Source organism: Mustela putorius, unplaced genomic scaffold (genome assembly GCF_011764305.1).
Source record: "Mustela putorius furo isolate JIRA1106 unplaced genomic scaffold, ASM1176430v1.1 tig00000460_pilon_pilon_pilon, whole genome shotgun sequence".
Lineage (NCBI taxonomy): Eukaryota > Metazoa > Chordata > Mammalia > Carnivora > Mustelidae > Mustela > Mustela putorius.
In genome coordinates this window covers 21,053,701-21,073,879 of record NW_025421389.1, presented here as the reverse complement: position 1 = coordinate 21,073,879, position 20,179 = coordinate 21,053,701, and the positions used below count along the sequence as shown (strand labels likewise).

The window sequence follows — 20,179 nt, the reverse complement described above, 5'->3', positions numbered from 1 at the left end:
AGAGGACTGGTTAAATAAATCACAGTACCTCTAGTCAATGGAATATTTTGCAAACAGTACAAAGAAAAAATAAGAAGCTAGAAAATTTGAGATTCCAGATGTCAAGAAATCACAAGTGTGTCTTGGGGAGGACTTGAAGTGGGGTGGAGATAAAGGCCAGAGAATCAAGGTAAGTCAAGAATGTGTGAAGCCAGAGTGAGAAGGATGATGGCCCCTTGGGTATAATTCAAATGTTGAAGGCAGAGAGAAAAGGTACAAACCAGGTGCTTAAGTCACTAGTGAATGTGAATGAATGCTGGAGAGGTAGGTTGGCAAAACCTCAAAAGAGGAAGGGGAGAAAGCCAGAGGCAGGATTTAAGAACTGGCTGTTTATTACAGAATTGATCCAATCAAGCCAAAATGAGTTTGCAGGGAGAGGAAGACAAGAAAGGAAAGAGCAGATGAAGAGTGTTTCCCTAAGCTGGTTACTACTCTGGGCACCTGTCACTCAAAGTATCTTGGGAGATCCTCTGAGGAACCATGTAGAATGCCTTTCAGAAAGGAATCAATCTTCTGAAAGATAGGTTAGGTCATAATCCACTATCTCCTCTCCCATTAGTTCAGGGCTGCTTCTGGGAGCAGTAAGTCTCTTCTGCCCATTCAGAACTGTGCCTGCCCACACAGGCTTTCAGGATGGGACATCAGTGAGCATCAGAAGTGACCACAGAGGGACGCCTGCAGTCATAGATGTGCTAAGGGGATGTGGCATTAGACACCAACAGCATCTGCACAAGGGTTTTCTGTTTGTGCTGGAGAGTGGAAATTCAATGGGCCAGAAGAGACGATGAAGAACAAGGAGCCAAACTTTTTATTCTTGTCCTCCAGGAGATAAGGACATTTGGAGCAAAAGCAAGAAAAGAAGTGTCCTGAGGAAGGAGAGAGAAGAGGAACCAAACTTTCTGCAAGATTAGAGGTATGGGGAAAAGCATTGTATGAAGAGGTTGAGGATTTCAGGCACTCTCTTTTCTGCGGAATTCCAATGGTACCCGGGAAACAGCTGAAAGAGGAACAGTGGGGTAGGGCAGATGTCAGTCAGCTCCGTATGGGGTGCAAGCTCGAATGAATTGTTGCAGCCCTGAATGCACTCAGAAGTGCCCTAAGAGACAGTAGTGAGGGTAAATCATCACCAAAAGCAGAGCTTCTGGCACTGTACATACTCATCCCTTTCAGTGGAAAGAGAAGTGGCCTGGGGTTAGAACATAGATTCATGGACAGTGGTAAATGGCTTAATGTATTGGTCATGGCCCCTTGAATGAGTAAGATTAGAAGCTTGGGGGCAAGGAAGTATGGAGAAGAGGTGTGTGTATACAGACCTATGGGAATCATAAAATGTGAAGGTTTTTGTGTCAAAGAACACCCACCAGAGGACATCCATCATGGAAGAGACACTACAACACCAAGTAGAAGACAATGACTAAGCCAGCTAGAGTCAACTAGCCTCTGACCTTAGCCATCCCAAAACAGGGACAATGAGGTTATAAATGTAGTCAATGGGAACAATGGTGGAGGTTACACCTGGATACAACAGTAGGCGCTCCCTCTCACTGGGGCTGATCTAGCCACAATTGCTGCCAAAACAGTCCAACGCTGAGGCTCTGGTTTGGGACCACCTCTCCAGGAAACCCATCAGCCACTTCTTGGCAAGTTAATTACATTACGTCCCCTCCAAATCAGACCTGGAAGGGGCTTGATTCATTTCATAGGAATTGATACATATTCTGGGCGTGGGTTTGAGTTTTGAGTTTCTTGCCTGCAAAAGCTACTATCAGAGAGTTCACATACTGTCACATCAGCTCTAGATCTTACATAGCATCACTAGGGACCACAGGACCCACTTTATAACTAAAGTATATGGACATGTCACCATGGGATGCACTGGTACTATCATATCCCTCACCTTCCTGGAGCGGCCAGCTGGTGGATCAATGGAAAAACCTTTTGACAACATAGGTAAGGTATCAGCTCAGAGATGACACCCTGCAGTCTGGAGCACTATGTGTATACATTTTAGATCAATGATTAGAATGCAGTACTGTGTCCTTTAGAAGTATAACACATGCATCCAGGAACTAAGAGTTGTTAGTAGGAGCATCCACGCTTACCGTTACTCCCAGGGAACCATTCAGGAAATGCATCCTTCCTGTCCCCATAACTCTAGACTCTGAGTTTCTAGAGGTCATGGTTTCCAGAAGCAGAATGCTTCCACCAGCATTACACAGCAAGAGTTCTATTGAATTAAGCTACACCTGCTCACTATCATGGCCAAGAGATCCTGAGACCAAAAAAAAAAAAAAAAAAAAGATTCACTCAGTAGAGCATATGACTCTTAATCTTGGGATTGGGTTTTCAGTCCAAGCCCCACATTGGGCGTAGCACTTACTTTAAAAAAAAAAAAAAATGTGAGAGACGCCTGGGTGTCTCAGCTTGTTAAGCATCTGCCTTCGGCTCAGGTCATGATCCCAGGGTGCTGGGATCAAGCCCCATATCGGGCTCCCTGTTGAGCAGTTCTCCCTCTCCCTCTACGTCTCCCTTTGCTTGTGCTCTCTTGCTCTCTCTGTCAAATAAATAAATAAAAATTTTTAAAAAATTTTTTAAAGAAGATTCACTGTCCCAGCAGAAGGAATCTTTCCTTATCATCAGGAGGAGTCAGGGCTATAGGGAGCAGGGAGACCTCATACAAAACCCCTGGGTTCACAGCCTGAGAAGGCCAGGTCACCAGGCTCTTGGGGCTCAGACTCCTCAAGCTACGTCTTCCCCTAGGTTAGCAGAAGTGCTAGCTGAGGCTGGGAGCACTCTGGAATGGGTGATAAAGAGGGTGAGGACTACCAGATGGGGCTCCAGAACCGCCGTATAGTGGAACCCTAACGAGCCCCATTAACTTCCCATTTATAGACAAGCGTCCCTGGGAGAAGAAGATACTTCTTCTTCAAGCAGGGTCCTATGAAAGCTGTTTAAGGATAGGGTGAAATGATTGAACAGCAAGTGGGCCAGGGCAGGGCAAGGGGTGAACTGTGTGGGTGCTCCGTGGTGCTGTCCAGGCTCTCCCTTGAGGACTGCTCACTGCTTCTGGGGCCTTGTGTCCCCCGGGGGCTCTCAGCTGAGCTCTTTCACAGCTCAGCAGTTCTCAACAGAAGCTGCTGCCTTGCCCAAGTCCTTACCCCCTTCCTGAGAATGATTCATATCCACGACTAGATGATGTGCCCATTGCCTCAATTCCAGACCATCCTGGGAGGTCATCCCAGGCTGAGAGCTCTCTGTGGGATTGGCCGAGCTCTCTGCTGCTACCCTGACTTAGTTCACCTTCCCCCCACCCCGCAGCCCCCAATCCTGCTTCCTGCCCCTGCACCCCCTCGGTAGGCCTCCTACACACAAATCTTCAAAATTTGCTTCCCAGAGAACCCGAACAGTGGCAGTGTGTGTTCAGAGAAAAGAAGGGAACCACCAGAAGAAACCAGTGCACGAAGCTAAAAGTGGTTTTCTCTCGGGAGAGGAACAGGGCTGAGGCGAGGAGGGGCAGGAGACTGGTCGTTATGTCCCCTTCTGTGCGCTTCTGTCATTAAAATCTTTGTTCACTTAAATATTTTGTTTTTTTCTTAAGATTTTACTGTTTATTTGACAGAGGCACACAGTGAGAGGGAACACAAGCAGGGGGAGTGGGAGAGGGAGAAGCAGGCTTCCCAGAGCAGGGAGCCCCATGCGGGGCTCGATTCCAGGACTCTGGGATCATGACCTAAGCCAAAGGCAGACACTTAACAACTGAGTGATCCAGGCGCCCCAGATGTTTTTAATTTAAAGAATTCGATACTATCCTTCTCCTGTTCTAAACCTCTCCATTGTTTCCCACTGCATTTAGAATAACCCTTGAGAATTGTTAACATGGCTCACAATTTCTCCCTGCCTGGCGCTTGTGGAGTTTCCTACCTCACTCTCTCTGTTAGCGCCCTTCTGGACTCGTACTTTCTCAAATGGGCCTGTCTTCCTAACCTGGGCTTCAAACACGCCTGGCTCTGCCTGGAATGTATTAGCCGTCCTCACTCAACCTGGTTCACTCCTCTTCCGGCCGTCGGATTTCTACTTGGGTGTCAGTTTCTCAAGGAGAACTTCTCGGCCCCTCAAACTGTTTTAGTCACCCCTTTATCATTCCCACAGCACCTGTAGGAATGCACCTGACATTGGATCCAGTAGAACTTAAAATAGTTTGCAAAGTGGGAGGGTACTTAAAATAATGAGAAATTATTGGCGCCTGGGTGGCTCAGCGGGTTAAGCCTCTGCCTTCAGCTCAGGTCACGATCTCAGGGTCCTGGGATCAAGCCTCGGATCAGGCTCTCTGCTCAGCAGGGAGCCTGCTTCCCCCTCTCTCTCTGCCTGCCTCTCTGCCTACTTGTGATCTCTGTCTGTCAAATAAATAAATAAAATCTTAGAAAAAAAAAATAAAGAAAGGCTGTATCAATATACACTGAAATCACCAGATTTTGAGGCTGTCACCTTTTACCCTTTCCAACACTGAATGTTGTGTTTTAAAATATTTTTGTAAAAAGGAATGTATATTTTTGTAAATATTATAGGCCAGAAAGGGCGGGGGGGATCTCATGGTTTTAAGCCAATGTGTATTTTCAAGTCAATGGGCTTTGTTAATGAGACATCTGCACCTTGCCATTCCATGATGCGCACACCACAAAGACAGCCAGGGGGCGCCCGTCCGGCTCAGTCCATGGAGCCGGCAAATCTTGGTATCAGGGCTGTATGTTCAGGCCCCACATTGTGTGTAGAGACTACTTAAAATAAGATCTTTAGGGGCACGTGGGTGGCTCAGTCAGTTAAGCATCTGCCTTTGGCTCAGGTCTAGGTCTGGCTCTGGCTTCCTGGTTTAGAGCCCAGAGGTGGGCTTCCTGCTCAGCGGAGAGTCTGTTTCTCCCTCTCCCTTTGCATCTCTCCCCTGCTCATGCTTGCCTTCTCACACCCTTTCACTCTCTCAAATAAATCAATAAGATCTTTAAAAAAATAAATAAAATAAAATCTTTTAAACAAACAAACAAATATCCGGGTGCCTGGGTGGCTCAGATGGTTGAGCATCTGCCTTCGACTCAGGTCATGACCTCAGGGTCCTGGAACTCAGTCCCGTGTCGGGGGTCCCTGGCCAGTGGGGAGTCTGCTTCTCCCTCTGTCCCTCCCCTGCTTGTGCATTCTGTGTCTGTCTCTCTGTCTCTCAAATGAATAAATAAAAAAGAAAAAAAAAAGCGCAAATATTCAGTGCTCCCCCTCCTTGTCGCAATTTCTTTGGGGGGCGGGATATTGGCAAAGGGAGTCCCAGCCATGGCATTAGCACCGCACCAGGCTCCGCACGGTGAAACTGCAGGTATTTCTCATCCTCCCTCCAGGTCTTGTCACAGCCCCGTCGCTTTTGTGCTATGGGAAGATATGGGGCCCATCGCTCCCCAGCCAACCCAGGTGGCTGCCTCTGCCTCGAACGTTTCCAAGTGACGTAGAACCCTACAGGCCCAGAGGCCCCTCCACACTTCCTGTGTGGGGTTCAGAACCTTGCCTCCCCTCCCAGCCTTAGGCGCCTGCTTCGGAAAATGGTGAGTCTCCCTCTAACGGGTCCCCTTTTTCATCCCGGTGTTGGAACAATGACCTCAGGGTCCTCACCTTCAGCAGGGGTTTTGGGAAAGTCCTCTCTGGTTTCTTTTTCAGAAGTAATAAGCCGCCAGCCTCCGCCATCTTAGGTAGAGCAAGGGTCCGTCGAGTGAGAGAAGGATGCAGCCGGGGAACCTCTGGAGAATTCTGGGACTCTGTCTCTTATTAGGTGAGTAGGATGAAAGGAGAAAGGGTGGTATTTTTCCAGACTGTGGGAAGGCTCACAGCCGACCTTGATGCTGCCCGGTGGTCCCACAGAGGCTCATTTACCAGAAGATATAAGGAATGTTTTGTGTGACATTAGGGCTCTGGGATCTAAGACTGCAGGCTAATGAGAAAGATGCACAGGAGGGTCTTCAGGGAGCAAAGAAAAACATTTGGGATCATAGCTTTTGAAAGCAGAGAAGTCTCTCTGCGTCCAAGAACAAGTTCGTTCATCAGTGAATGACCCAGGCTTTAAGAACTGACATAAAAGAGATTAGAAGAGCTAATCTCCACCCCTCCTTGTAAGGAGAGCAGATAGTTGGACTGGAACCGTGCAGGGGAATCCTTGATCCCTGAGACTATACACGCCTCGTAACCCTCAGTCCCTTTCTGATGACCAAGAGCTTTCAATTAATTTAGTCCTTTTGAAGCAAGAGAGAGTATAAGTTGATAAATAACCAAAAGCAATTCCACAACCCATAGGAGAAAAGATTTTTTTAAAAATTGCCGTTTATTAAGTGCCAGAGATTGTATAAAGAAAAAAATTCTTTGCATGTGTCAACTAATTGAATTCTTACCTCCATCTTGGAAGGTAAACGTTCCATCCCTTACTTCACAGACAAAGAAACTGACACACAAAGATAGTAAATAACTTGTTTAAAGCCACACAGCTAGTAAGGGCAAAAGCTGACCCAGGGAACAGCACCGGCTGTCTACACGTGGCTACATGGTCTGAAATGGCTCAGGTTTTATTTCAGCAGCTTAGACAAGGCGACCCTCCCGTTGCTGGGGCTCCTTTGTCAGAGCCAGGGCCCCGATGTCTCCACTAACTGCCTGGCTGTGCATCCCAGGAGGGAAGCCTCACACACATCTCCCAGCATCCTGCAACTTCTACCTCAGCAGGACTGGAATGATGGGGCTTACAACTCCCATTGATAACAAGCTCTTGGGTTTCTCCATCTGCAACTGGTCCAAGGAAAACATTCTGAGCTTGTCAAGGGGCAGAATGTGACCCCTGCAGGGAGTGGTCAGGCATTTTCTTAGAGGCTTATAACATCAACTCTGCTTTCCCAGGGTGGAGGGGGTAGGGAAGGTAGAGAGAGACCGGACATCAAAGTCCCAAGCACCCCTCAAGATCTGGCATCATGAGGTGTGCCCCCTCTGCTCTGGAAATGGATGGGCGCTGGGCGGGAAGAGGGGCCTCACTCCATGTAGAGGCTGTTGGTAAAAGGGAGGTCCAGGTATACGGAAAACTTCGAGGCCACATCAGGGAAACTGGTCATCACAATGAATCCAAGTTATTGCTGAGTGAGGAGCCCAGGCTTTTCCACACACACAGGCTCTACTTGATGAGTAAGGGGAATATCAGATATCTTCGTCTCTGAGTCAAGCAGAAAACAAATGGAAAAACTGAACAATCAGGCCAACCGGAGCCTGAGACAGAGTGAGAATCTCAACGTGTGTGCCTAACTGAGAGCTTGTTTTTCTTCCACAGTCTGATTTTCAAAATGGAGGCTTGGCTGCAAAATTCTTTTGCTGTTTCTCCAGTGGCTCAAAAAGTAGCCTTAACTTTTTCTAACTCCTGTGTGTCAGATATTGAGTGTTCGTGTTTAATGCTAGATGCTTCTTTGTTTTGTTTTGTCCCAGCTGATTGGGAACCCCTGGTCCGTACCTGGCAGTACATGTCACTTACCTGGGGTACAGGAATGAGTATGATCAGGGGATGGTTGGGAATGACTCTAGCTGTTCAGAAACGGTGAGACCAAACCACATCACTTTCTCTGCTTGGAATTTCAGGGGCCCACAACGTTTACTAACTCCTTTTTTTTTTTTTTTTTTTTAATTTTCTAGTTGGAGCTTGGGGGCAGGAAGAAGGTAAGATACGCTTTCTTTCCTTGTTATGAAATCAACCTGGCATTCTTTGTTTTTATGAACGGAGCTTTCTCTAAGACCACCCTCCACACACACACACACACACACACACACACACACAGCTTCTCCAGACACCCGTAAAAGGAGTTTCATGTTCTCTTTTGCCTTTTCCGGATCAGTCTAGAGATACAGTTCCAGCCCAGAAGAGGATAAGCAATGGAGATCACAGGAAATACAAGTCTTAACCATTCAAAAGGAAAAAAATCAAGACTGTTGAGTTGAATGTGCCAAAAGTTTCTTTTGTTTGCATTTCGTATTTGATGTGGGCTTTTGTAGAGGGAATGAACATATGCGTGGGGACGTGGGAACTAAGCCTCTGGGGCATCATCTAGGTGTACCTTTTAGAGTCACATGTCCAAATGCTCTGGATGTGTGTGCATGTACATTCATATGTGCACACAAGTGTGAGTACGCCTGGCCTAGATAGACTTCCCGATCAGAGAGGTAGAGGCAGGAGTGTCCCAACATTGGAAGGCTTTCTGCTCAATCAGCTCCTCTGAGCTGAGTGACCCAGTTTTGTGTTTAAAGGTGGCTACCGGGCCCGTCTACACACTGTGACACTGCCCCACTGGCAATGTTTTTAGAATCCTTTTTTATTTTTCCTTTTTTATCCTGCAGCATGCTTTAATGCTACCTTATGTCGAGAGCACTTGTGTGTTTCAGGGTAACTAATCTCTTCTGCATGCTTCTGCCAATTAGAATTGATTTTTCTTCATCATTGCTTTACATGCAATAAGTATCTTCTTGTTTCCCTGGGTTTATTGAGATGTAATTGACATATAACACAATGTAAGTTTAAGGTGTATGATGCAATCATTGATATTGCAAAATTACTACTTAGGATCCATTTTTGTAAATTGCCATTATTTGTTTAAGGTAGGGTGTAGGGCCCCAAATGGCTTTTCCTGTACAGCTGGGAGGAATTTGAAGATCCATTATTTTCCTCTTTTTTGTTAATTTAGAAAATTACATTTCATTTTTTCTAATTTTTTAAGATTTTTTTTCTTAAGATTTTATTTATTTATTTGACAGACAGAGATCACAAGTAGGCAGAGAGGCAGGCAGAGAAAGTGGAGGAAGCAGGCTCCCTGCCTGAGCAAAGAACCCGATGCGGGGCTCGATCGCAGGACTCTGAGATTATGACCCGAGCCGAAGGCAGAGGCTTAACCCACTGAGCCATAGAGGCACCCCAAGACTTTTTTTAAAGAAACCTCCACACCCAATGTGGGGCTCAAACTTACAACCCCAAGATCAAGAGTCCCACATTCTTTCAACCGAGCCAGCCAGGCTCCCCAAAAAATCACATTTTAATACTGTAAGAGAATTTGAAAGTTAATATAAACTTGTCCATAATCATTTCACCTGTCATAAACATTGCTGACAGGCTGATCCAGTGCCACAATGCAGTCTTTTTTCTGCACAATGTTGCATTAGTTTCAGAAGGTTCTAACCCAAGGGAGCAGGATCTGGTCTCAAGAGCTGACACAAGTGTAGCTAATAGTGACTTATCATTTCCTTTTAAGATACAGAGAGAACTTCCGGTAAGAGGATTTTCACTCTACACCATCCCTTTTCAAATGTGGAACAAAATGGTATGGAGGACAATCATAGTAATAAACACTGAGAACCAGAACTACCAGAGGAAAAATACAATTGTCTATCGGTAGGATCTGTATGAAATGTGCCTATGTCTGTCTCTATCATGGATCCCTGAGCATGCTTTCAGGGAAGAAAACAAATGTGGGTGTGAGTGGGAGTTCACCACTGAATTTTCATGCAAATCACGAGTTCATTGAGGGCACAGATGGCGTCTTATTTACCTGGCCCAGGGCCTGGCACATAGTAGGTGCCCAGCAAACATTTTTTGAATGAGTAAGTGATCACTAATTCCCTTTCTTCAAGAAGCTGATGGTCTTGTGCAAGAGACAAATAATCGATAACACAGTGTGTTGTGTGCTGTGACACAGGTAAAACAAGCTATAAAAATAGCAGTGGACAGCTCTTCGGAGGAGGGCTGGGAAAGCCTCCCCACAGGTTATTCTTGAGCTGAGTGTTAAAGGATAAGCTTTGGGATGCTGTAGTGGCTTAGTCAGTTAAGGGTCTGACTCTTGATTTCAACTTGGGCCATGACTCCAGGGTCATGAGATCGAGGCCTATATCAGGGTCCCTCCCTGCTTACATGCACTCTCTCTTTCTATCTCTCTCTAAGTAATAATAATAAAGGATGAACTTGTATTTTAGAAAGAAGGATATTTTAGGCAGAGGAGCTAAGGCTGTGTAGTGTAAGGTTAAGAAGCTAGACAGCCGTACTTGAATCCTGGATCAACTTCTTATTCGTTGAGTATCTGAATAATTTACTTCACTCTTCTGTGCTATAACATCACTGTGTATAAAATGGAAATGATAATGACACCTAGTTTGTAAGATTGTGTTAAGGATGGAGTAAGCGATTCACTTAGAACATGATCTGACATAGAGAAGCAATGGGTGAATTTTCATTATTATTATATGGGAAGCATGCCGACTAGGTAATAAGCAGTAGAGTTTATTAAGCATGCATATTCTAGGTATTTATTGCCCTGAATATTTTACCTGAAATTTCTCATTTAATTCTCCTAATGTCCCTATATTACAGACAAGGAAACCAAGGTTTAGAAATAAATAGTCCAAACACCGAGATAAATATAAACGCAGATTTAGTTGATACTGAAGTTCATTTTCTTTTTTTTTCTTTTTTTTAGATTTTATTTATTTATTTGACACAGAGAGAGAGAGATCACAGGTAGGCAGAGAGGCAGGCAGAGAAAGAGGGGGAAGCAGGCTCTCTGCTGAGCAGAGAGCCCGATGTGGGGCTCCATCCCAGGACTCTGGGATCATGACCTGAGCTGAAGGCAGAGGCTTTAACCCACTGAGCCACCCAGGTGCTCCTGAAGTTCATTTTCTTAACCATCATGAATCTCTGTCTCTGGATGTGTATCAAGTCTTTGTGAGATTTCAAACTACTTCTAGGCACAGACATCCAGGCCCTCATCTGAACATATATGTCTAAGCTTCGCTACCAAATTCTGTGCTGATAAAATTCCTGAGCAATTTTCTTTGCATTCTTTGCATTTCTTTTTCAAACAAACACACCAAGCAGAGTGAAATGTCTATTTACTTTAAAAAAAAAAAAGATTTCATTTATTTGTTTGACAGACAGAGATCACAAGTAGGCAGAGAGGCAGGCAGAGAGAGAGAGAAGAGGAAGCAGGCCCCCCGCTAAGCAGAGAGCCCAATGCAGGGCTCAATCCCAGGATCCTGGGATCATGACCTGAACCAAAGGCAGAGGCTTTAATCCACTGAGCCACCCAAGCACCCCGTCTGTTTACTTTTAAATGGTTTTATTTATTATTTCTGGCTTCTTTAACATCACCAAGAAATAGCAGTATTGAAAATTATTTCTAAGTCAAAATAATATCAACTACCTATGTCGTTATACTCAACCCCCAATTATTAGCAGATAGATAAATCTGAAGAATGACTTGTTTACCATCCCGTGTGATCTCAGCCAGAAAGGGGCCTGAGCAATTGGGTCAGAACTCAGTTCTGTTCTCCATCATAGCAGGACTCCAAGAAGGAAAGGAAGAAAGTAACTGACATTTTTCTTTAAGCATCTGCTATGTACCATTCATTTTTTTTTAAGATTTTATTTATTTATTTGACAGAGAAAGAGAGAATACAAGGAGGGGGAAAGGCTGAGGGAGAAGGAGAAGCAGGCTCCCCGCAGAGTAGAGGAAGCCCCATGTGGGACTCGATCCCAGGACTCTGGGACCATGACCTGAGCCAAAGGCAGTGGCTCAACCAGCTGAGCCACCCAGGTGCCCCTGTACCATTCATTTTTGCCAGCATAATCCATCTCATACTTGCAAATATCCTGTGAGGTGGGTGTTTCATCTCCATTTCCCAGATGAATAAACTGAGGCTCAGAGAAATTCAGTGACTTGTCCTCAGACACACAGCCTAAGGCAGATCTGGGATTCAAACACAGGGCTTTGGATGCAGTCCAGTGCTCTGTTCGCAACAGCATTCTGTAGCGAAAAGCTCCCAACGGGGAGAGCGCTGTCTCTGAGCATCACCACCTCTCCTGTCTTCCAGCTGCCACATCCAGGCCTCAGCATGTCTAGTGCCACCCTGTGTCCTGGCCACAAGTCTTCCAGAAAACAAGGATGCACCCCAGCCGCACCTCCCAGGACAACAGTGCCTGCTCTGGGGAATGTGCCTGGGTCCCTAAATTATACTAGTGGATTTCAGTTGTCCACACCAAAAGTGCCTCCCTCTAACCAAAATAATCAAGAGTTGATTATATGTAGGAGATGGTTCAACATAAAGCCAGTTTTTATTGGAAGAGCCATTCCCTTCAAATGAGTACAGTCCTTTACCTAATTCAAGGGCAGTAAAAGAAAAGTGGTATAAAATAAAGAGAAGGGTGTTTGATCTCCACTATGAGGGATTCTCTTGATTATCAGCGAGAATTTCCAAATGGTGAAAAATAGGTAAGGCCAAGAATCAGTGGCTCAAAGATCTTGCAAAGGTGAGTGAAGGTCTTTATCTCTGAGAAGACCCTTTCATGTCTACCCAGAATACAGTTCTTGCTCATGTAAGAGGCTGAGCTTGAAGACTTCTAGAATTTTTCAACTTCAGGCTTCTAAGACTTTCTGAGCTTCAACAGACTGGGATCAAGGGGCACATGCTGGTGCACTTTCGATGTGATGAAACTCGACAGCCTCAATGAGCATACCTCACCTTCAAGGCTTGGGGCTCCGCAAAGGATGGGCCTTCTTGGGAGGTTCTTGGGGATAATGTCTAGTCCCACTTGAAAATTTTTATCTACAATTTAAACTTAAGCCAAGGTTATTTTCTTACAGTGCTTTCCTTTTCTCACGTTCAGGTGAATCAACAGGTTCACCTCCAGAGAAATCGAAGTTTCTCTGTCTTTCATGTAGGCCTTGAGGGTGCTGTTGAGTGGACGAAGGAGAAGGAATTGGTTGGGAGAGATTATCCCCAAGAACTGAGGTCCTTCTAATTCCTATTTGGGAAATATTCTCAAATGGACTTTTCTAGGCTTTCCTTTACTTCCCTCCTCCCCTTCCCAAGCCCCCAGGTCCATGCCTAAACTCTGAAGTCACCTTCCAAAGGTTCTCTGCTTCCTCTTCTCCTTCAGAGCCCCTCTTTCATATGTCCTAGCCAGCAGAGCTCCCCTTTGACAAGACTATCTCCGACCTGGACGACAGATGACCTTCTGCATCTGGTTGGTTCTTCTGTTCCTAATCTGCCTTTGCCAAAATTTTACTAGTTTCTCTCTCCAATTTCTCTTTTCTTCTCTCCTGTTTCCCAGGTTATAAAGTCTCCATCTCTGGAACTATGGTAGTGCTGACATGCCCTGAGGAGGTTGATACCAACAGTATAACATGGGAAAAAAATGGTGAAGCAATAAAAGGAGCTAATGAAAGGCAGTACACTATGCATACATTTTCAGAAGTGGAAGACAGTGGTTCTTATACCTGCTTTTCAGACAAATTGAAGAAGAACTCTCTCTACCTGAAAGCAAGAGGTAATATAGGTCCCCAGAGCATACACCATGGGACACCCTAGAAAGGGCCATTTCAAGAGGGTATTCTCAATCATTTCTCCTACTGTACCTCACAGTCCCCTGGCATCTTTGTGCTTTTCTTATACTCAATCCTGAGACTCTCAGGGGCCTCACAGCATCAGTGTTTTCTGAAATATGGATTAAACACCAACATGGAGTCGACTGGGAAAGCCCAGACCACACTCGATCTAAAATGACAGCTTTCCAAGAGAAGGGATTGTGTCATTTACATTATATTGAACCCAGAATTACGGCACGTCAATATGGGTTTATCTGGTGCTTTATCCAGAGATCAGTTCTGCAGAAGGATTTGCAAAGCTGCTATGATAGTGTCTTAAACTAAGGCATAATAATGATAGCTAACATTATTTTTAAGCACTTTACCAAACACGTGCCAGGGAATTTTTTCATGTAATCCTCTCAACAACCATGATTTAAGTACTATTTGATTCCCATTTTTTTTTTAAAGATTTTATTTATTTATTTATTTACTTACTTACTTACTTACTTACTTACTTATTTGAGAGCGAGGGAGCATGAGCACAGGGCAGGGAGAGGGGGAAGCAAGCTCTATCCCAGGACCCCGGGATCATGACCTGAGCTGAAGGCAGACACTTAAGCACCCAGGCACCCCTATCTTATTCCCATTTTATACAAGGGGAAACAGAAGCTAGTGCCTGAAGGAGCTGGGACTCGAACCCAGGACTGTCTGACTCCAGAGCCTCTCCCCATAACCTTCACTCTTTGCTTGGTGTTACAAACATTGAAAGGTCCAGCTCTGGCTGTGGCAAGCATGTGAGTAGTAAAGGGAGAATCGCCTTTATTTGTTCCTTGCTAGTCTCTACCATCCTTGTGTCTTCTTTGCTTGATGATTTCTCGTCCTCTCCCCCATATCTCTGTCCCCTGCAGTGTGTAAGAACTGCATAGAGGTGAGTCCGATGGCGGTGGCTGCAATCCTCGTCACTGACATCTGCATTACTCTGGGCTTGCTTCTGCTGGTCTATTACTGGAGCAAGAATAGGAAGGCCAATGCCACAACTGTGATGAGAGCAAAAGGCGCTGGCGGCAGGACTAGGGGTAAGAGTTAAATTGAAAGAGAATCTTGCCAAAGGGGATGTCCAGCCTAGGCCAGGATGGGTGGCGAGTCCACAGCCAGCTCAAGGCAGCTCCCATAGAACATTTCCTGTGTGACCAACCTCTGGACACAGGGGATCACATCTCAGATTGCTTCTCTCTATCCTGCCCGAAAGAGATACAAGAAGTACATTAACAAGATGGCTGCGGGTGTTCTGGAGTAATGAGATTCCGATTCCACCCCACCCCCCCAACCCAGTCTATGGGGAGAGAGACTCTGGGATCTTAGTTTCTGCCTGTTCCCTTCCCTTACCCATAGAATAGGGACACATGGAAGGACTTTGAGCTGAGGAAAGTCATAAAATGATAAAAAGACTATGGAAGTGGTTAGAGATGGGGGATTAAAGGAAACAGGAGATGAAGTGGCCAAGATGGAGAAAGGGAGGCCTAGAGGAGAGAACGAAGGGGGTTGCCATCCCGCCCAAATCAGGATCTTGTGGCCACCAGATGGGTGTTCCCTTGGGGGAACTAATCACTTCCCCTCCATCCTCTGCAGGACAAAACAAGGAGAAGCCACCACCTGTTCCCAATCCGGACTATGAGGTACCAAGGGATAGAGAGGGGGAGGGGATCTTTCTAGAAGAGAAGGGGACCAGCGGGACAGTCTATCTGGCTGGCCGGACACTTGGAAGCCCCTCGCTCAGGGCTCCCAGACAAGCTATGCTGTGCCTGCGTCTGCCTCCTTCCAAGCAGAGCAGGGCCGTTTCCAAGGCTGTGTGGCTTCTACACCCAAGGCATGTTGGGGAGGAGGGGTGACACCCTCTTCCTGGGGCTTATCCGCTAGCGGGGATACAGTGTGGGGAATACCATATCCACACACACTCTAACATGGTCAATTCAGGACTGAGGTCCCCCCTCCATGCACTGGTGCAGACACACGGGTTGTAAAAATATTAAAGTTCTTCACTGGTAAATAGCCCCCAGCTTCCTGCCCCCCTCTCCCAAAACACACACACACAGCCAGACATCACACCCTCTCTCCCACTAGACTGCCTCTCGATATGACAACTAAAGAGTTAATGCCTGGCATGCAGGGAACCTCCGTGATTGTCTCGGTGGGATGGTGTGTGTATGTGCCCTACCAGTTGTTACATATCAGGACTTTCACACCGAACAAACTCCCAGATATTGACTGAGCGTGTGATAGCCACTTTCATATAAGTGACTTCATTTCATCCTGGCAAATGCCCTGGGGCATTTGAAGGGGTCTTGAGATTCCCATTTTTGAGATGGGAAGGTTGAGGCTCCCAGAAAGTAACAGGTTCATATCTGGCCCCAGTGGGGGCTCAGGTTAGAATTTGAGCCTGCCTCCTAACTCCTAGTGCCAGGTCCTTTCTGGGACTCTAAAGCTAGATCTCCAGGGGGCCCTCCGTTCTTGGGAACTATTTCCTCCAGCCCTGCTGACCACAATCTCTCTGTTCCACCCCAGCCCATCCGGAAAGGCCAGCAGGACCTGTATTCCGGCCTGAATCAGAGAGGCATCTGACGGCTCCTGAGGACACAGCCTCCTCCAGGCCCAGGTCTGGCTTCTCCAGGGCCTGCTACTCCCTGTGCCCTGGGTAAATCCTGGACCCCAGAAGAGAATTGTTCCTCTGCCTTCTGGAGAACTCACACCGTGCACCCTTGTCCCCAGCTTCCTCCATCCTCCCTCCTGTGCTGACACGCAGTCCTAGACTATCTCTGCCTCATTATCCCGTGAGACATAACGCACCCACACCCGGACTGCCCTCTGGTCCGGGCACTATTTCTGTCATTCACCCCCACCGTCACCTGTTCCTTCCTACCCTGCGGGAGATGTCCCTGCTCCTTTCCCTTCCCTGGGCAGAACATGGCCCCTGTCCCTAACTATTCCGTCTACCTCTCTATTTTTCCAGATCTCTCTTTGGCACCCCTTTGTGGGGATGGACTGGGTAACTCTGGCAGGGCTCCTGCCGCATTTGCAGACCCTGGCCCAGAGCTAACCCCTTACTTCCTACCCCAGGCCCTTGCATGAATACGCTAGGCTCCCTGTCAGCTGAGAGAGAAAAGAAATAAAGTGTATTTGGGCTGAAAGAGTTGCTGTCCCTCTTTTCTGGGATGCCCTCAGAGGCTGCCTTGTTTCCTCATGTCCTTTGCCTCAGTTGCCCTGCTATGATCCCTCAAGCAAGTGCTACCTGTTTTCACAGCATTAGCTCCCACTGTCTCTCGAGAGGGTGTTAGGGAATAAATTAAAAAAGAGAGAGAGAGACAAGGGGGGGAAATGGTCCTCTGACTCACTTCTGTTGGAGAAAAACACCAAGGATGGCAGAGAGTGATTGACTGGTCTCCGATGAGGTGGTCAGTTCAGAAAACAGAGGACAGAAGCAGAAGCCTTCAAAGGCAGGTGTGGGCGACAGATGGGAGCTTGGAGGCTGTGGGGCGGGACTTAGATTTCCACAAGCTGCTGCTGAGAGGAAGCGGGGCTGAGCCCCAGGCCAGGGGAGTGGGGAGGGGAGAGGGAGGGGCGCGGCTTGACAGCCTCCCTCCCCCGCTGCCAAGCAGCAGCCTGCAGCCAGAAGGTGGCTGCGGTTTGGCACCCCCGGATGTGGGCTGTGGGAGCCGGTAGCAGGGCCTGGTCCCCACCCGGGACCCTGTGCTCCTCCAGCACAGAGCGGAGGCCAGAGCTGTGAGAAGCCCCAGCGGGCCCCCTTTTCCCTCTCAGCACCCAGAAACCTCCCCAGCTGACCACAGCGCTATTTAGGCGCGTGGCGGCCACGGAAAGGCCATGCGTGGTTAGCAGCCTGCCACGTGCCATGCATGCTCAGCCTCGGGCTTTTGGCTGCTGGTTTGCTGGCCCTGCTGGAGGGTGCTTCCTGCCCGCCGTGCACTCAACCCCACAGGCTCACAAGCAGATGGTGATGTTGCCCGTCACTAGCTGCTGACCAGCCGGCTGGCCCTCTTGTCCTACATGCGTCTGACGATGTTCCAGGAAGGGGAGGTATGGTTCAGGGTGAGAAAAACAGTAACAGCTAACGTCTAGTGAGCCCTGACGAGCCTCTAGAAATCACCTCAGCATTTTCCATGTGTTACCTCATTTAATCCTTACAACAGCTCTGCATGGTAGACAAGAGAGATGTTGTCCTTATTTTACAGGTGAGGCTACGGAGACTCAGAGAGGTTAAGTTATCTGCCCAGGTTGCACAGTGAGTGAGGGAGAGAGCCGGAATAAGCAGCCAGTACTGTCCAACTCCAATACTCTGAACAGCTACCTGGTGCCGGTGCCGACCAGGATCATTCTGGTTTTCTGGCTTACAAGTTCTGTATTTAATCACTTAGGCACTCCTTCTGTGAGTGCTTTTCTCACCCCTCCTGTCTGTTGCAGACCAGCTCTGTGCTAAGAGCTCAAGCGAGACCAAAAAAAAAAAAAAAAAAAAAAACAAGCAAGCCAACAAACAAACAAAAAACGGTTTTTGCTTTTTGCTTTTGGGGGCTTGCAATTACAGCAGAGTGGCCAATTATGCAGAAGGCTAAACAACAGAAAAACAGATGTGATTAAGCCCACATAGTACCCGGAGCAACTTCACCTGGGCCTTTGAAGGAAAGGGTAGATAGAACTTGAGGACAGGGGAGAAGGCACTGCACTCACCGAAGACGAAACAAGTAACATAAATGGGCTGCTGGTTATTAAATAAATTGAATTTATTGTTTAAAACCTTGCCACAAAGAAAACCCCAGACCAAGAAGACTTCATTAGTGAAATCTACCAAACATCTAAGGAAGAAATAATACCAATTCTATACAAACTCTTCCAGAAAATTGAACAGGCAGGAGTTCCAGCTCATTCTGTGGAGGCCAAACTCATCTTGCGTAATGGTTAATTTTATGTGTCAATTTGGCTGAGCAACAGTGCCCAGATGTTTGGCCAAATGCATCTGGATGTTGTTGTGAATGTATTCTTTTTAGTTGAGATTAACATTTAAATCCGCAGACCTTGAGTGAAGCAAGTTATCCTCCATTGTGTTTGTTGGTGAGCCTCATCCAATCAGTTGAAGGCCTTACAGGGAAAAAACAGCATGAGGTCCTCTGAGGAAGAGGGAGCTCTCTGCCTCTAGACTGCCTTTGGACTCAAGCTGCTACATCAGCTTATCCCTGGGTCTCCAACCTGCCAGTTCACCCTGCCGATTTCAGACTTGCCAATGTTCACTGTCGTAATTCCTTAAATCTCTCTCTCTCTCTCCTCTTTCCTCCCTTCCTTCTCTCTCCTCTGTCTCCTACATACATATCCTGTTGGTTCTGTTTCTCTGGAGAACCCTAATAACCAACCCTGATACCTAAACAGGCAAAATCTTTACAAGAAAAAAAAAACTGGGGTGCCTGGGTGGCATTCGGTTGGGCCTCTGCTTTTGGCTCAGGTCATGATCTCAGGGTCCGGGGATCGAGTCCCACATTGGGCTCTCTGCTCAGCAGGGAGCCTGCTTCCTCCTCTCCCTCTCTCTGTCTGCCTCTCTGCCTACTTGTGATCTCTGTCTGTCAAATAAATAAATAAAATCTTAAAAAAAAAAAAACTGCAGACCAATATCCCTTACAAATAGATGCAAAAATTCTTCAGTAGATTTTAACAAATTTAATCTAATAATATATAAAAATAAATTTAATCTAATAAAATATATGTAATATATATTTTTTAAAAAGCCAGTCACCTGACTGGCTCAGTCAATGGAGATGCAACACTCATTCTTGGGGCTGTGAGTTCAAGCCCCACGTTGGCGGTAGAGTTTACTTTAAAAATATATCAACATCAATAATAAATAGGCATTTATTATATATTATATATAAATAAATAATAACATAAAATATAAATATCTAAATATGTTATATATAAATAAATATAAAATATATATGTTAAAGAATAATACATAATGACCAAGTACAGTTTATTTTAGGAATGCAGGATCGGTGTAACAGATCGTATCCCCAATGTAATTTATCATACTAACCGACTAAAGAAATAAAACCATACAATCATCTCAATGGATACAGAAAAACATTTGACAGTACTCAACTATTTTTACTAAACATTTCCAGCAAACTAGAAAGAGAGCGCATTATCCTCAATCTGTTTAAGAGCATCTAAGAAAAACCTATGGCCAGTATCATCCTTAATGATGAGAGACAAGGTTTCCCCCTAAGATCACAAATAAGGCAAGAATATCCTCACTTCCCCTCTCTTCAACATTGTATGGGAGGTTCTAGCCACCATAATAAGCCAAGGAACTGAAATAAAATACACTCAGATTGGAAATGGAAAAGTTAAACTGCCTTTATCTACAAGCAACATTATCATCTATGTAGAAATTCAGGTGGGCTTTAAAAAAAAATTGGTACTATAATTAATATGTGAATTTACGAAGTTTTCAGGGTATAGGATCAATATACAGAACAACTGTATTTCTAGATATTAACAATGAAACAACTGGAAATTGAAAGTTTAAAAATACCATATAAAAAAACATCAAAACATAAAAAATACTGGAGTGCCTTTGTGGCTCAGTCATTAAGCCTCTGCCTTCGGCTCCCTGCTGGTGGAAGACCTGCTTCTCCCTCTCCCACTCCCCCTGCTTGTGTTCCTCTCTCATCGTGTCTCTGTCA

The 20,179-nt window shown here is 46.0% G+C and overlaps 1 protein-coding gene across 2 annotated transcripts; it reads left to right on the top strand.

The window, feature by feature from the left end:
• Positions 1-5,508: 5,508 nt before the first annotated feature.
• Positions 5,509-16,624, top strand: CD3E (CD3e molecule). Of its 2 annotated transcripts, XM_004749946.3 has the most exons (7): positions 5,509-5,618; positions 5,731-5,842; positions 7,729-7,752; positions 13,184-13,399; positions 14,348-14,515; positions 15,069-15,115; positions 16,002-16,624. In XM_004749946.3, the coding sequence occupies exons 2-7, from the start codon at positions 5,794-5,796 to the stop codon at positions 16,056-16,058; spliced, it is 561 nt and encodes a 186-aa protein (XP_004750003.1). In that variant the 5' UTR covers positions 5,509-5,618; positions 5,731-5,793; the 3' UTR covers positions 16,059-16,624. The 2 variants fall into 2 exon arrangements, with proteins under 2 accessions (XP_004750003.1, NP_001297103.1); NM_001310174.1 differs by lacking the exon at positions 5,509-5,618 and having other exon boundaries at positions 5,794-5,842; positions 16,002-16,058.
• Positions 16,625-20,179: the final 3,555 nt, after the last annotated feature.

Bases quoted from the DNA above. Each gene is read 5' to 3' on its own strand.
- CD3E (XM_004749946.3), top strand. From the start codon at position 5,794: ATGCAGCCGGGGAACCTCTGGAGAATTCTGGGACTCTGTCTCTTATTA. The intron at 13,400-14,347 runs GTAATATAGGTC...TGTCCCCTGCAG, and splicing joins TCTCTACCTGAAAGCAAGAG to TGTGTAAGAACTGCATAGAG. The intron at 15,116-16,001 runs GTACCAAGGGAT...GTTCCACCCCAG, and splicing joins TTCCCAATCCGGACTATGAG to CCCATCCGGAAAGGCCAGCA.